Source organism: Augochlora pura, chromosome 7 (genome assembly GCF_028453695.1).
Source record: "Augochlora pura isolate Apur16 chromosome 7, APUR_v2.2.1, whole genome shotgun sequence".
NCBI classification, from domain to species: domain Eukaryota; kingdom Metazoa; phylum Arthropoda; class Insecta; order Hymenoptera; family Halictidae; genus Augochlora; species Augochlora pura.
Genome location: NC_135778.1, coordinates 3,395,284 through 3,410,922, shown reverse-complemented (window position 1 = coordinate 3,410,922; position 15,639 = coordinate 3,395,284). Strand labels below are relative to the sequence as shown.

General features: G+C 45.4%; 3 protein-coding genes across 3 annotated transcripts in view; 1 reads left to right on the top strand and 2 right to left on the bottom strand.

Moving 5' to 3' along the window:
- Nucleotides 1–267, top strand: part of LOC144473411 (ZZ-type zinc finger-containing protein 3-like) — a 2,857-nt gene extending 2,590 nt beyond the window's left edge. Inside the window, exon 5 of the mRNA XM_078187262.1 lies at nt 16–267. Coding sequence (XP_078043388.1) covers nt 16–267 — 252 coding nt within the window. The remainder of the gene's footprint in view (nt 1–15) is intronic.
- Nucleotides 268–393: 126 nt separating this feature from the next.
- On the bottom strand, nt 394–2,155 carry LOC144473239 (queuine tRNA-ribosyltransferase accessory subunit 2). Its single transcript, XM_078186935.1, has 6 exons — nt 1,815–2,155; nt 1,603–1,752; nt 1,060–1,524; nt 802–1,004; nt 601–726; nt 394–532 (listed from the first exon to the last, which is right to left on the bottom strand). The coding sequence occupies exons 1-6, from the start codon at nt 1,929–1,931 to the stop codon at nt 394–396; spliced, it is 1,200 nt and encodes a 399-aa protein (XP_078043061.1). The 5' UTR covers nt 1,932–2,155.
- Nucleotides 2,156–6,466: 4,311 nt separating this feature from the next.
- LOC144472743 (uncharacterized) overlaps nt 6,467–15,639 on the bottom strand; it is an 11,502-nt gene continuing 2,329 nt past the window's right edge. Inside the window, exons 2-4 of the mRNA XM_078186072.1 lie at nt 10,675–14,002; nt 8,354–8,844; nt 6,467–7,106 (exon numbers count right to left, since the gene is read on the bottom strand). Coding sequence (XP_078042198.1) covers nt 8,405–8,844; nt 10,675–12,799 — 2,565 coding nt within the window. The 5' untranslated portion in view covers nt 12,800–14,002 and the 3' untranslated portion in view covers nt 6,467–7,106; nt 8,354–8,404. The remainder of the gene's footprint in view (nt 7,107–8,353; nt 8,845–10,674; nt 14,003–15,639) is intronic.

Genomic DNA, 15,639 nt, shown 5'->3' with positions numbered 1-15,639 from the left:
ATTATTTTCTTACAGTGTGCATTATGCGGAGATGAGCCTTTAACAGGCACGAGATGGCATTGTATAGAATGCCAAGATGAAGTGGATTTATGCAGTGACTGTGCAGTAGCACAGTTGGAAGCTGAAAAACCATCACACGACCCGTTGCATAGACTGATACCTATAAAACCGCCACAGTATACTAGAAATTATGATCTAGACTACTTCCCACAAAGTTTTAGCAATTCTTCCTATAATTACCTAGACCCGAATTTTTTACCTGAATAATAGCTATACTATAGGTTTTTTTTTTAAATTTTACCATTATTCTTACAAAGTTAGTGTTATAAATAGTACAATTAATTATTCATACATTCGTAAAAATGCATCACGCAATCGTAATCTTTGGTCCTTTCACTTGCCGTCGTTCGATTCGGTGCTGTCGTTACTTTTAAACTTTAATGCGATTTTTTGTTTGTACTCGTCGAATGTGTCATTTTTTATACTTTCTCGAATATTTTTAAAGAATTCGAGATACTGATGAACATTGTGTCTGTAAATGAAAGTTTGTATTTTAGACATTACAAGCTAAAATATAAACTTATACAAAGAAATACTTACATCATTAATAATATTCCAAGAAGTAATTCTTTGGTATTCTGCAAATGGTAAATGTATGCTCTAGTGTGATTTTTGCATGTAAGACATTCACAGTGAGAGCATATCGGCGAAAAATCATCCTCATACCTTCCATCAAATAATAATTAATAAAGAACTATAGTGATTATGAACTAAATTCATGTATTCATTTAATGTCATTACCTTTTCTCATTGAATGATATGACGTGTAATATATTGCTACAGGTATCGTGATCACATAAAAATGTTAAGGCTTCTGCATTCTCTGCAGCCACATAAGGATACGATGTATCAAATACATCTACACCTAATTCAACAAGGTTTAATACTGTTAATGGATTCCAACATCCCATTGATACTTTCAATTTTTCATTTGGTAACATGCTCTGAAATAATTACTCCCATTATTTGATTATTTACATATAAAAGTCTCCCACTTACAATAGTCTTTTTTATTATCTCTTTGACTGTCTCTGCCGAAATATTTTGTACATCTGGTCCATTGTTATGTAATCCATCTATTACATACCCATCCACAGGTTTGTCTTTTATATAATTTATTGATTCTAATCTAGCATCCATATCATAGCCACCTTCAACACCAGCTAATAATCCTGTTGATTTTAAAATTTTTGATTCGCTATGCCTGGATAAACATTCTTGTAACATTGTATTGCTACGTCTCACAGCTTTCAAAGTTCTTTTTCTAGTACTATTAATGTTAGTATCTCCGTCACAAATAGCAATATAGCAATCCGGTTTAAATGTTTCAACAATGTCCATATACTGATCGGCTGACATCAGTTGTCTTCCACTTCTACTCCATACAGAAATGCAATCAAGCTTTTGAAAGCCTGAACGTGTTAAAAATGCTGGATCGGTTACCGAGAGAAAATTGATGTGTTTCTGAAAGAAAGATTTTTGTTCGAAAATGAAAATAAATTTCGCAACAGGTACAGAAATCCTTTTTAGACGAATACATACCTCCATACTGACAAATTTTGCGAAATTCGTATTAGTCTCTTTCAGCGATTCACACATTAATAGTGTAGACGGCAATGAAACTGACAGAAACTGTGGTTCTGTGGTAATCATCTCCAAAGTATCATTAGTTAAATGTGGCACAAATCCACCCTAGACAAAAATGAAGATTTATAAAAGTTCTGTTTGTACTACGCTTTGTATTCGATTGTTACCTTCGTATAAATAAGAGGAAGCGGAGTTTCGAAGCAAACCGTAGGAATCCTCTCGAATTCTGACAGCGTGCCGATGCGGGCGGCACAAGATTTTACCGAGTTAGTTAAGAATTTCATGTTGATTGTTATCGGTCACCTGTTTTTTCTTAAAATCTTATGCTACTATACATAACTTGTATCACAGTTTGGTTCAATAAGAATTACTATCAATACTGTCGTAAATAATACATAAGTTTAGGCACTATACATCACTAAAAGCCGCAACATGTTTATGCAGACCAGATATAAGAACAGGTACTGAGCACATGGACCACGGTATGTACAACACGTGGGTTTTCTTGTCCCAAATTTAGACTGTTTTATCGACTCGGCATTTTCCGACCGATTTCAGCGCCCTAGTTACCAACGGATAATAATTTTGGCTAACAGCTCACAGTTTGGCCACTACGCACAGTGGCGCTAAATTTATATTTTATAGAGCAAATGATTCTTGCTAGAATTTAAATTGTATCTTATCAATTTTAATAATTTATATTAATAATTGATATTAATAATTATTATTCAAAACGAACGCAGCAAATCACAGTTTTATGAATTCATGTTAAGAAAGTGGAAAGTAAATTATAATGCGTTCGAAATATTAAACTACTCTTTGTTTAATTATATTTTAGAAAAACGCGTACTCGATAAGAAATAAAATTTATAAACCTCTCGTAATATTCATGCTTTTGTAATTACTTTATATCACGATTTTTATCAGTTACTTTAATAGATCACTAGATGGTAAAATAGCCAAAGGGATTGCTTAACAACATCGCGACCGAAACTGCATTTTATTACATATTTATAACTTTATTAACTTTTAAACATTATACACAGTAATAAAAAATTTTGTTCGTCATTCACTTTAAGCTATCTCAAATTTAGTAGATATTTCTTCTATTCTATATTTGGTGCATTTTCAACATGTTTCGTCGTTATAAATACATAAATGCGTATATTCTCTGCAAATCAATTTTTAGCCCGTAGCTCTTCGTAAAATATATTAAAAAATGCTGTCTCCCCGAATATATTTTTACATTTTTTTCACCATGATGCAGGCAGTATTGTTATAAATTTCATTAAATACAATGGAACCTTGATTACCCGAACCAGTCACGACGAGCGCTTTCGAATAATCGAACAGTTATGTGTCAGCGAGATGTCGTATAAATTTCAACAAAATTTACATAATTCTTGCGGTATTTATTTGTTCATGATCAACCTAATATTTTGGAGATTTCTCATCAATTTTTATTACATTCGTAATCGTATGACAACGCGTTTTCGTTTATTCCAAATTTTAATAATGTCGTGCTCGTTAGGCAAAACTGTTCGAATACTCGAACACTGGTCTCCGTTACTCGAATATTCCGGTCCGACAATCGAGGCTCTATCGCATGCTAGCTTTTATTTACATTACTCCCGACATAACTGTCTCCTCCCTGTACAAGATTGCTTCGTTTACATCTCGACGTCGGCAAACGGAGGACAACCATGCCGAGATACATGAAATTTAACGAATTCCTTTCTTTCGTTTCCCCTAATAGACGGTGCAAGTTAAACAAAGAGATCGAGTAAACAAAAAACGCGCACTCCTGCCGGTAACGAGGGCAGCCCCAGTTTGTTTTATAATCAGGTCGCAAACGGTTAAGTTAATTTCAGCCGGAATTAAAGAAATTAGAAGTTTACGCTTCGCGGAGTACCGGAACTCTTGGTACGCGATCGCAATACTTAATCCATCGGCGCGGAAAAATTTTGTTAAGAAGATTACACGGCGCTTCCGCTCCCCTTTCACCGATTGTTTTTCACCGTCGAAGCTACCTAAATATATTAATTTCGTTCGTTTCGTTTTAACAACCGATCGAGTGAGTCCTAACAAAGCGGATTAGAATAACCGTTGACTCCGTTACCATGTGACTGGGATAAACATATCGAGGTGTTTCGCAAAAAAAGCTTTTATTTACATTTCTTGTTCCTCGTTCATTAGCGCTATTAGTTAATCTAAAATTGCAATTGAAATCCCACGAAAACAAAAAATCGGTCGCATTCACACTGATCACGTTTGCTGTGGAATGTTATTTTTGTCACATAATAAATACAGTGTTTCCTTTTTTTTTTTTATCCATTTCTTCACATAAATTAAAAACGAGTCTTGCATTTACAACTGAGAACGATGTTACAAGTGTGTATAATGTATTGTCGCGCGAACAAACACGGTGACTCCTATGAGCGTCACTAAATGAATTTTTTTTTCACGTGCCAACTCTAGACGGAGCAGTAAGAAAATAGCGAACCTTCAGATCCGTAGGATTGAAATTCTCTTGCGAGACTAAGAAAAATCGGTCGTTTCGCAACCTAACGCCAGCCTCGCTCTCGACTCTGTCGTTACCCGCGGTAATTAGCGACTTCGTGCTCGATTCGGTTTCATTCCTTTCCATTTCCTTATAAACGGTTCTTTTTCGATACACGTAAAGTCTGCGTCGAAAGCTGTTAGTGCTTCGGGAACGCCAGCCGTCGCTTAAGAACGAACAAAATTTTTACCAACTGTACCCGCAATCTTACACTACCTCATAGAGTCACTGTATTTGCTCCACCAATTCTTCTGGCCACGATCGCCGTGTACATGCACGGCCGCCGTACGCTCTGGTAAACGTGTGTTTTTGTACGTGTGGATTCCCATGGGGGGGTTGTTGGGTGCGTATCCGGATAGAATCTGCACGAATTCTATCTCAACGATATTTAATAATATCTACTCACGACGAGCCCGTATACCTTATTTACATTGTCCATATAAACATATACACTGCGCTTTACCGCTTAAACCTATTATCGATATACGAAGTTGAAGAAGGTAGAAAGTACTATTTTGTACCCTTTAGGTTCTGAGGGATAAAAAAAACAAAACAAATCGGACGCGTACGGAACAACTCCGACCGGGCCGTCAACGTTGTACGTTCGCGCAGCCTGCTAAGGACCGACTCTCTCTCTCTCTCTCTCTCTTAAAAAATCAAATATATGTTACAATAAATTTGATCGATCTTCGGTCGGCGTACCTCGATCAATTTCAAAACCATTCGCATGCAGCTTGACCGTATAATAATTTTGAAACGAGGCGAGATCTCAACGGGAAAGCGTGTACAATTTTATACATAACCACGCTTCGACGTGGAAAAGCACGCAAACGTCGACGGTCCGACAACGAAATATTAGAGAGTTAAAATAAACGATAAAAGGAGAACGAAGTATAAGGGAACTAGGAGATGAGGGCGTTGGGGTAGGGGTGGTTAAAACAAACTAATGCTGGCCTGTGTGCGAAGATCAATCCTTCGTGGTCTCCGACGCGGAGAGGAAACATCGTTACGTGGTTGGTCGCTCGACATATTGAACTCGTTTTAACAGAAATCGCTGATATCCGTCCCTACGAGCGAACACGAGAGTAGCTTCTAACCGGCTACACCGACGTAACTTAATGTGTATGTATGTATATATATATATATTTTTATATATATATATATTTAACAGGGAATCCTTAATCGAGCCTTAACCGCTAAATAAATCTTACAATTGGACTGAGTGATAAATTATTATCGACTGTACAACGCCGTAGTCTTTTGCTTCTTCTCCTCCAATTTTTCCTAGTGTCGCTCTCTTCACCCCCGTTCACGGACGTTCGCCGATCAACAACGGGGGGTGTCTCGCGCGCGCGCGCGCGTCCGATCCTCCGAGCAACGCGCGTCTCTGCTTCGTTATCTTGGACCACGTGAATCTTGTGTTGCCGCTTCGTTAATTTTTTTCCTCGTGTTTTTCTTCACTCTGTTCATTACAAAATATACTTCCTCCTGTCGATCGCGATCAGCGGTCTAGCGGGATCTCGAGGAAGATGTGACATGTGTATCGGTGCACAGGCGGTCCTAGCCTCTCTGCGCGGCGTTCGCATCGGAACAACAACAACGTAACGGGAACACTGGATAGGAATTGGTCAAGAATGCTCGCCGCGGAAACATCCTGACCGCGTCATTAAATTTCTGTCAAGTCCGACTCCGGGGGCGCGCGCAGCCTTTTGCCAGGAGAATGAGTAGGAAGCTACTGGCAAGAAATAAGACGCGACGGACCTCTGTTCTTCCGGCGTGAATTTAAATGTTTCAAGCGAATCGAGTGTCTTTTTGCGCGGAGGAGAAGCGCGAGCGATGCAACCGGATGTCTGACTCCGGACGTTCCGCGCGATTTCTCATTTCTGTAGACGGACGTTAAAGGGAACGGAATCGAGTGGAACCTTGTTTTCAGCGTCCACATTTTCGACGACATTCGAGATGTCTTCGCCGGTTATGTAACAGCGTTTTACCGTATCACGGAAATTCGTGCAAGCCGTGAATGTACACAGGATCCGATGTCTATTTCCGCGGATTATTATTTCATTGTCGTGAAAGTATTCTATCCGTCGCGTACGCTTTCGAGACGCAGAATCACCTGGTTCTTCGGCTGCATCGCTCATCGGATGACAACGTTCCCCATTACACGGAGTACACAATTTCCGGTATTCGCGCGCACGGCCATGCTTTTACCGCGCGCAGAAGTATCAATTGAAACGCGGCCACGGCAGGATCGGGGGGGGGATTTCCGGACGAACAGAGTTCCATCGGATCCGAGATTAGGCACCGTACATCTTTTCGCATAATCACATGTCGCACACCGATACGGTTCCACAGCCGAGTTTCTTACTACTCGAAAGGAAGGGAGAAAACGAAAGAAAGCTCGTCCCCTTAAATAGGTCTCGCGAGAGATACAACGTTCGTTTAATCACATGAACCTTAATAAGTACCAAGTGCCTAATATAAGGTCAAGAATTCGAGATACCCTGAACTACCCACGTAACGGGTAGAGGAACTCTGTCGCGAGTTCGCCGTATACTTCTTTTTTTTTTTTCTCGTTTTCCATCTTTGTCGTTCGTCGTCATCGTCGTCTTCTCCTTTCTCTTGTTCCTCTTCTTCTTCTTCTTCGTCTTCTTCGCTTAATTGAGAACGTCAAATAAATATCGATGCCGTACGGCCAAAGGATTCGTCGGCTCGGACGTGGATGCGAAGCAGGAGAAATGCGAATGGCAAGTAGGTATCTATACACAGGACATATCTTACATAGAATAAGATAAAATTAGTTCTTCGAGGGTTTCTTTTTCTTTTAGACCGTAGTCGCGACAGCTTGGAACATCCTATTTATTTCGTTGACGAGAGTGGCACAAGCATCTGCAACAAACTGAAAGTGAACGAAAATTTAGTGACATGTTATAAGAGGGTCTATAAGCTGCGCCGCCATTTAAAAAATTTTAAACCATACCAGTTTTCGTTTATTGATAAAACTCATCCCGGATTTTACAGTTCACGGTGCGGAAACGAATACGAAAAGAATAAAACTGATATTGTTCGTTTGCGAACCGCATCGAATGTGCAATCTAATTATTAACTGTTCAAACGGTAGCGCAACTTATGGTTCAGAGACGATATTACTACGAATGCCGCTTTCAAATATTCCTTTTCACGATCCCCGTTCCATTACGCTGGTAAAGGTCGATCCCCCGTTTCACGAAAATCACTACTTCGACAACTATTTCGAGCGAATTGAAAATAATCTTCTCCCCGTTACCGTAAAAAGAGTTCAACTTTTCAAAGACCTATTAACACTTCCACTTTTTACTCTCCACCACCCTCCAAACTTATAATCACCGCTTTCCCCCACCCTTTCAGACAGCCCCGCTACTCTAAATCGGAAGAAACCGTATTATCTCCCATCATCATTAAGCGCACAAAATCCTCGAAACCATAGTACCCCGTCTCTCCCGCGAGAGTGAGCCCCGCTCACTAATTCATTGTTTCGATTAAATTACACCCGCTCGGCGCCCGCCTCGGGGAACCCGAGACCCTCGGCGGCTAAGTAAATTTTTTCTAATTTCCACCGGCGAGATAAAACGACCGTTCGTGAATACGCGCGGTTATCGCGCCGACGACGATGGAAACGTTCGGATTTTTAACGTCGCCGTTCCATCGATTAACAAATTGCCGGGACAGCGATTAAAGAGTTTAAAGAGAACGACGCGAGAATTATGAGATTAAAACCTCGAGCGACGCGGATGTTCGTATAACAGAATAATTAGGAAATTGCGTTGGCGGATAATGTCTTCGTTGATTTGTAAAGTCAATAGTTTTGCGTACGATTTTTCATAGTTCTGTGACGGCTAATTCTGACATTAGAGTGTTTCAGTTGCCGCGAAACATCTCTGAACGTTTGCTGCACGGATCCCGCGGTCTAATAATTACAATTAGCGCGATTCACCGTAACACGAATTCCAACAACTTCGGATATGCCCTTGGCGCAAGAAATCAGTTCGCCCGCGGGACAAGTTAATTTAATAAACCGCATGTTAATTCCCCGTATTTGAGCAGCGTTTACCGTCCGACGGCGGTACCCACTTCCGGCGATGGAGCGCGCTCGCAGTATGTACTCACCGAGTCAACGATGGAACAATATCGCTATCTGGCGACGTAGCCGGCCAGACTTTACGTGTTGTTGTACAGCTGATGGTGAGTCGAGTGCTGACTCGGATGGGGGTGTTGCAGCGAGTGTTGATGCTGGTGCTGATGGGGGTGCGGATGGGAGTGCTGATGCTGCAGGGTCGGGTGTCTCGCGTTGAAACGCACGCTGCCGGCCAGCGAGCTGCCCCGGCCGTGGGTGCCGACCACGCTCGGCGTGTCGGACAGCTCGTCGTCCTCGGCGCCGAGGCTGCGGAACCTGACGAACCCGTCCTCGGCGACCAGCATCGTCGACCCGGTGGTGGGCGTCTGCTCGTGCATGCCCTGCACGGGCGTGTGCCGGCCACGGTTCTCGGAGCTCCTCAGCGTCTGTATACCGTTCCCGTGGCGGTTTAACGAGCCGCGACCCTCGTGCGGGAAATGACCCATGGTGCCCGACTTGCGAATGGAATGTCTCTCGAAGGTACCTGCGACAATCGCGATGCTTAGCATACCGTTCCAGCCTCGTGCCTCGCGACGCAACTGGACGCCTGTTTCTCGTTTTGTTTCGCCATGTACTCCAAGACGGTTCACTTACCACGCGGCTGCCTTTTGACAGCGAATTCGAATTACCGCGCGATGTGTGTCTCTATTTTATTGTACGACGACCAAGGTCAACGAGGATACGTTCGACACAGGTCTTTCTATTCGGGGTGGGAATGGCTTCTAGATGATAGTTACATTCTTCGGTGGTGACTTTTTCCAAAAATATGTTATGTCTTTAGGCTGAATTTAAATATGTTATCAAAGATATTGAAACCAAAATGGACCAATAATTTTGCTGTAATTTTATTGTTGGTATAAAATTTAATAATTTTGATCTACCTTTTTGGGAAAGGTAACACTGTGTGCTGGTATCTGGGCGACTTCGATTCTCAAAAAAATACTATTGGGTTGATCAGTAAATCGTTGATTTTCAAAAATTTTTTTAAATATTCAGAAAACTACAATAACATATTGGTGAACGCGATAGTTACTTTTTCAAAGTCGTTTTCACCGCTCGCGAACGATGGCCGATAAAGAAAATGTGTCGATTCTTTCTCGCGGAATTATATCTTCCGCTCGGCAAGAGAAATAATTTCCGTCGACAGGCGAATTGCCGTATTAATGTCCCGGTAAAGAATCTAATGAAAGTATCTTGGCATAATAACGGCCCGATCCGCGGTGGCCGGGAAACGACGAGAGAAACGCTTATTCCGCGGTTTTCAATATTGTTACTCGGCTAGCCGGCGTTTCGAGCGCCACTCGAAACACGAGAAAGTAGAGCGACACATTGTTCCGCGCGACCTAATTTGCTGCTTCACGTTCTGTGATCAAACGATTCAAGTATTTGAATATCTCTGTTCAAACATTTTCGCTTATTCCGGGCCCCGGCATGCAAAAACACATAATGGCGCACATGCCCTTACGGCCACGCGAGCGTGATCGATTCGGTATGGAATCGACGAGCCAGCCAGCCTGCATTCGGCCGGACAATGCAACAAACGTTATCTAGAAGTTTCTCGTTCGAGCCTGGTTTCGATTCAACTACGACAATATTTCTGTAATTAATGATACAATCAGGAGTGCTTCTAATCAATGACTGATTTTATCCACGAATAAAAATTATGAAATGATCAAATAATATTCTACGAGTCTACAGTTTAGTCGGTCACGTATGGGTAACACAAATTTTTGAAATTCATTTTTGATATATTCGAAAACATAACCTCGACAAATCGAATATATTATATTTAATATATTGAACTGAAATCTATATATGACTTTTAGAATGTAAAACAGTTGAATTAATAGTTAATATGGTACATACGGTACAGTTTAGCTTTGCGAGGCATTTCAAATTTAAAGTTGATGAAATTGTAAAGAATCTTTCAGAAGAAATTTTTAAATAAATCTACTAATCCAAGTATATACCATAATATACAACAATAAAAACAGCAAATGTTTTAAGAACATTAGCAACACTAATTTCGTTCTCTAATCATCGACAGAACCAGGCCAGATCCGCGCGATGAAGTTGACCGGCGATTACTCTAGCAACGGCTCGCGGGACGACGCGTACAGCGTGGCCGCTCTCGGAAGCAAAGTATCAGGAAGTTGCATCTTTCCGCCGAGAATCAGCGTTCTATCGGCGGCGTCGGGGCGCCGTGTGCGCACGGTTCACCGAAGAATTTCCTCTATCGCGATATCACGAGTACTGTAAGCGAACCGTCTAGGAGGCGGCCGGGGTTGATTTAGGTCGGAGGGTCGGTCGATACCTGATATGTTCAAATGCTCGGGTAGCGTGTTCAGCGGGAAGCTATCGTCGTAAACCTGTTTCCCGGTTCTCATCGTATAATTCTGGATCGCCTGGTTGGTGCTGCAGATAGCCGGATAGAGCACGTCGTCCATGTTCTCGGTGGACGTGGAGCTGCCGCACGGGAACAACGCGAACCCGGAGTGGACGGTGTGCTGTTGCAGCTGCTTCTCCCTGAGGGGATACTGGGACAGGCTGGCGACCCAGGCGAGCAGCCCGCAGACAGCGAGCTCGAGCAGCCTGACGGTGAACTGCCAGCCCCACCAGAGCCACGGGTAGGACTGGGGTCGTTCCTGGACGTTCCCGAAGATCCCGTACAGTTGCACGAATCCCATCAGTATGAAGAATAGCGCGGTGGCGATGCTGGCGGTGATTGCGGTGCTCAAGGCCACGGTGGTGGGATCGGCGCCGACGATGTGGTTGGCGCCGGCAGCTTTGTTGCTGGCTACATGGATCTGGGAGCGGACCACCCGGTAGACGTACATGTAGCCGAGACCGAGGGTGACGCAGACGATGATGTAGATGCACTGGCAGATCAACGGCAGTATCTTCGCCTCGTCCTGGTAGCCGAGCACGTGGGTGGACACGTGGAGCGAGACGCAGAGGACGATGTGCACCGTGGAGAACAGCACGAGAGCGGCCGGCGAGAGGAACTTGTTGTTCAACGGCGGCGCCTCCGAGCATCTGGCCAGGTAGAGCACCAGGGTGGCGAACGCGGTCGACAGCAGCGGCGCGGGCAGATACATCAGCACCCGGGACAGAGGCTCGGGCAGCGAGTGGCCGAGGTTGTACGCGTCGTAGAAAAGGTGGAAGCACCTCAGGGTGCAGACGGTGGTGAGCAGCAGGTGGACCGTGAGGAAGTAGGACTGGGTGAGCAGATTGGTCGCCTCGTTGAACCGGACGATCTTGTAGATCGAGTAGAGGGCCATCAGGGTGAACAGGATGGCGGCTACGTAGACGTGCAGGGACCAGGCTATCCGCCAGGTGGACTCCAACGGATGAGGATCGACCTGGGGCACGTTGCGGTCGTTGTCCTCGCTCGGCCTCTTCGGCGCCGGGGCCGGCGGCTGGGGCTGCGGGTACGGCAGCCTCTCGGTGTCGATGATCTCGATGTTCTCCGTCTTGTAGCCGTTCTCGTTCCTCAGCCCGTGGTAGCTGTCGTCGTCGTGCCGCCTCGTGTTCGGCAGGTTGAAGATCGTCGGCTGGGTGACGGACCTCGACGAGTCCAGGGTGCTCGACGGCCTGGCAGTGGTGCTGGTCGCGGTGGTCATCTTCTCGGTGGTCGGCACTACCGGCGCGTTCTGCGCCGGGCTCTTCGTGGCCAACGGCTTCAGCAGGATCTCCGGGATGTCCTGCTTCCGGCCGTTGCTGCCCGACAGTATCCTCGATATGCTTGGATAGTGCAGAGTCGGCACGAACTCGTTCGTGTTGTTCCTCCTGTCCAGCTCGCTGGACTCCGCCGGGCTCTGCTCCTTGCTGGGCGTGTTCAGCGGCTTGTTGCGCGAGTGCGAGTGCCTCTCCGGGATCTGGGATGGTCCCTGGAGATCCGGGGGCCTGATCGGTATCCTCTCGTGGGCCGGCGTGCCGCTCGGTGGCGGCACCGGCCTCTTCGGACCGGAGTGCACGTCGTGGTTCGTTCCCCTCAGGGTCGGCTTGTCCGCGAACGGATGGAGATACTCCGGCGGCAGGGGCGGCGTGAAGAGCGCGCGGGACGGTGGCGCGTAGGAGGGTAGCTCTTTGAAGACCGGGGACATGGTCGCTCTAGGAACAGGGTACCTTACAGGCGGCAGCGACGGGCTGGCCGTCGTGGTGGTGGTGGTGGTCGTGGTGGTCAGGGACGATGGCACCGTCGACAGGGTGGTGCTGGCCGACACCTGGGCGTCGTACGCCGGCACGCTGCGCTTCGTGGTCGCCGAGTTGTGCGCCACCTTGCTGAATATCGCGGCGAGCTCCCTCTCGAACGCGGTGTTGTCCAGGTCGAAGTTCGGGCTGTTCGGCACGCCGTCGCCGGTCGCGCTGCACACGGCCGTGCAGGTAGCCGTCATCAGCAGCACCGTGACCAGGGTCGGACGCATCGTCGGGGTCATGACGGCAACGCTCGGCAGGAGTAGCTGGACCACGACGGAGAATCGTTCGACTCAGCCGAGCATCGGTTCATTCCATAACCGGCGGGAAAGGCTAGTTCCACCGGCTAGTTCGCCAACTATCGCTTAGCCGGCTAGTACTCTAATTGACGTAAGGACACTTTGCGGAGACCCGTCGAATACCTTCGCGAACGAATCCCCCCGCCCGGGATTACCTTCTCTGTCCCGGTCTCTCACGGTTCCAGGCAGCCTTCGTAGTCTTCTCGACCGCGGATATCCGAGCCAGATATTACATTCCTAAACGTGTAACACAGTTCAGTCCGCGTTGTTCCGCGCGGATCCCCGTTGCGGCCCGGCGCCGCTTATCATCGGCATCTGTTGCATTTCCCTTCGGCACCGGGGAATCGGCGTTATCAACGGCCTGATATCTCCGGTCGATTCCCTCCGGTTCTTCGACCCGCCACCAATTCCCGCCTCGAACCCTCCGAATTCCGGCAAGCGTCTGTTCCTCACTTCGCCGCGGATGTCTATCTACATTTTCTAGGGAACCTCGAAGCTGCAAACGCATCCGCTTTCTACTCTCGAAGGGAGGAACTGTCCGCGATCTTCTCTTCCAGTCGAGGACTCGACGAACTCGCGAATGCTCTTCCGTTTTCCTCGAAGTACTATCGTCGGCGCGTGTCCATTATATCATCTCGGGATTCAATAAACCGTGGATTACTTCGCCGGCGTAACAGCGTCACTATAGCTCTTTCTCACTCTCCTCCTCTCTAATTCTCTTCTCGGTTGCTCTCTTGTCTCCGGCACAGACTCGATTTAAAACCTATCTACTTTCACGGACGACGAAACATCGGCGCGGTGCTTGTTGCTGGCCGGGTTTAATCCGATATCATCATTGCTCGAAGCCATCCCAGATTCGCGGGAGCCTCGGGCGAAACCTGAATTCCTGAGGGTACATTTAATGTCTGGAATCAGTCTGAAGTAGTTCCTTCTGGATGGGATGCCTCCGTGGTTACACCGCGTCCATTCATTTCACCAGGCGGAACGTGTGCGCGGCTTTCCACTTTACAGCCTCCTCTTCTCCCTCTCTTCGTCTCTCTCCCTCTCTCTCTATCCTTTTCGCCTCTCCTTCCAATTATTCCTTCTCTTTCGCCTCCTCTTGCAACCCTCCTCGTCCGACTCCCCGTGACACGGTTACCGGAACACCTGTGAAAAATGTTTCTTGTTAATTCCTTGGTTGTCCCGTCAGGTGATTGGTCGCGGGGCAACGCCACGCTCGAGGAAATTGTACGCAGGGGGAGGGAGACGTGGACAAGGGACGGGGACGGATTGATGAATCGGGATACGAAGACTGATCCCTCGGTTGACAGTGCGACTCTGCTACAACGATTGAGCCGTCACAGATCGCCGGGATTGTTGTCTCGAATAATGAATCCGCGCCGGACGGTCTTCTCTCGTGATGGAAGAAATTTATCGGTTACGCGGGCGCGTTTTACTTGATCGATCGCGCACGTTTCGCGCGTACGAAAATATATTGGGAATAGGATAACAATTAAGCTATGAACTATTTTATGAATTAGTTTCGAGTTGTCATCGATGTTCCATGATTTCGAAACCTGTCACCGTCGTCACAATTTTTATTCTCAAACCGTTGAAGTCATGGAATTATTTGTTAAGAAACGATTGAATTAATTTCTTTTATAAAGCACGCATTATAGTAAAAATAACGAAAGTTATAACGATATTTATCGTACGTAGTTTTCCTTTTTACTGAAATCAAGCACGGATATTCCATAAATATCAGCGATTTAATTTCTTCGATTTGGACGAATTCGACGCTGAATTATTATAAAAATATGAAGAGCATACTATGAAAATGTGTAAAAATGTGTTGGTACGTCTGTTCTTTATCGGTGCTGTGTATCGAGCTCTCTAGGGAACCGCTGTGTTAATTCCATCGTGGATAAGCAATTAATCATGCCTTATTACCGTTCTCAATATTAAATGATTAATTCATCCGAAGCAGATCTTCGCCGGCGCGTAACGCGATTATTTATTCCGGAAATAAAATTCATTTTCTCTCGAGGAAAAACCGTGGTGGGGAAGTTGTTGTTACATTCGAAGGATTCGGTACGAGTTGTTCGGATCGGGAATAAATATGCGTAAGATAAATAAGAGAAATAAGAGAAATAACGGAATTCTCTGTGTCGATGAGCGTGCAGTACACCTAAGCCGGCTGAGCTATTGATTTCCTTAAAAATGCGCATCGAATTCGACGGGGAAAGCGAGAGAGAGAACCCACTGACGGCATCGCGAATATAATATTACGTATTTACAACGGCAAATTTTCCAGCTGTACGAGTATGATATAAAGGCTTTAGTAGACGTTAAACGCGACAGTGATATTTTTAAGAGTAATAAAATGCAACACCTGGCGAGATTAATTACGCCGGCAAAATGTTTAAATACCCGTCACGAACACGTGTTTTATGAACGTTACGTATATGACACGGAATTACTCCATTCTTCAACCTCGAAGAGTTAACAAGCGAAAATATGGAGACATCTATATCGTAACTTTTATTTTGTTGGCGGCGCGTTAACGATTTATCAGGCTCGATAATTATTTTGATCGAAATTCAGTGCCGCCGCTTGCGGCAACAATTCCGATTTGTTTCGCGGCGTCCGCCATCTTGGAAACGACGAAATGCGAAGAATCGAACCGCGATTCGAAAAGAAAATTTAATCGACCGCTATTTGTTACCGATCTCCTTCAGTATTAGTATTATATTAAATTATATTATATTATAGTATATTATATTATAGTATATTATATTATAGTA

Excerpts from the sequence above, each read along its gene's own strand:
- LOC144473239 (XM_078186935.1), bottom strand. The coding sequence starts at position 1,931 with ATGAAATTCTTAACTAACTCGGTAAAATCTTGTGCCGCCCGCATCGGC. Across the intron at positions 1,525-1,602 it reads CAAAATTTGTCAGTATGGAG|AAACACATCAATTTTCTCTC; the intron begins GTATGTATTCGT and ends TCTTTCTTTCAG. Across the intron at positions 533-600 it reads CTTGGAATATTATTAATGAT|ACACAATGTTCATCAGTATC; the intron begins GTAAGTATTTCT and ends TTTCATTTACAG.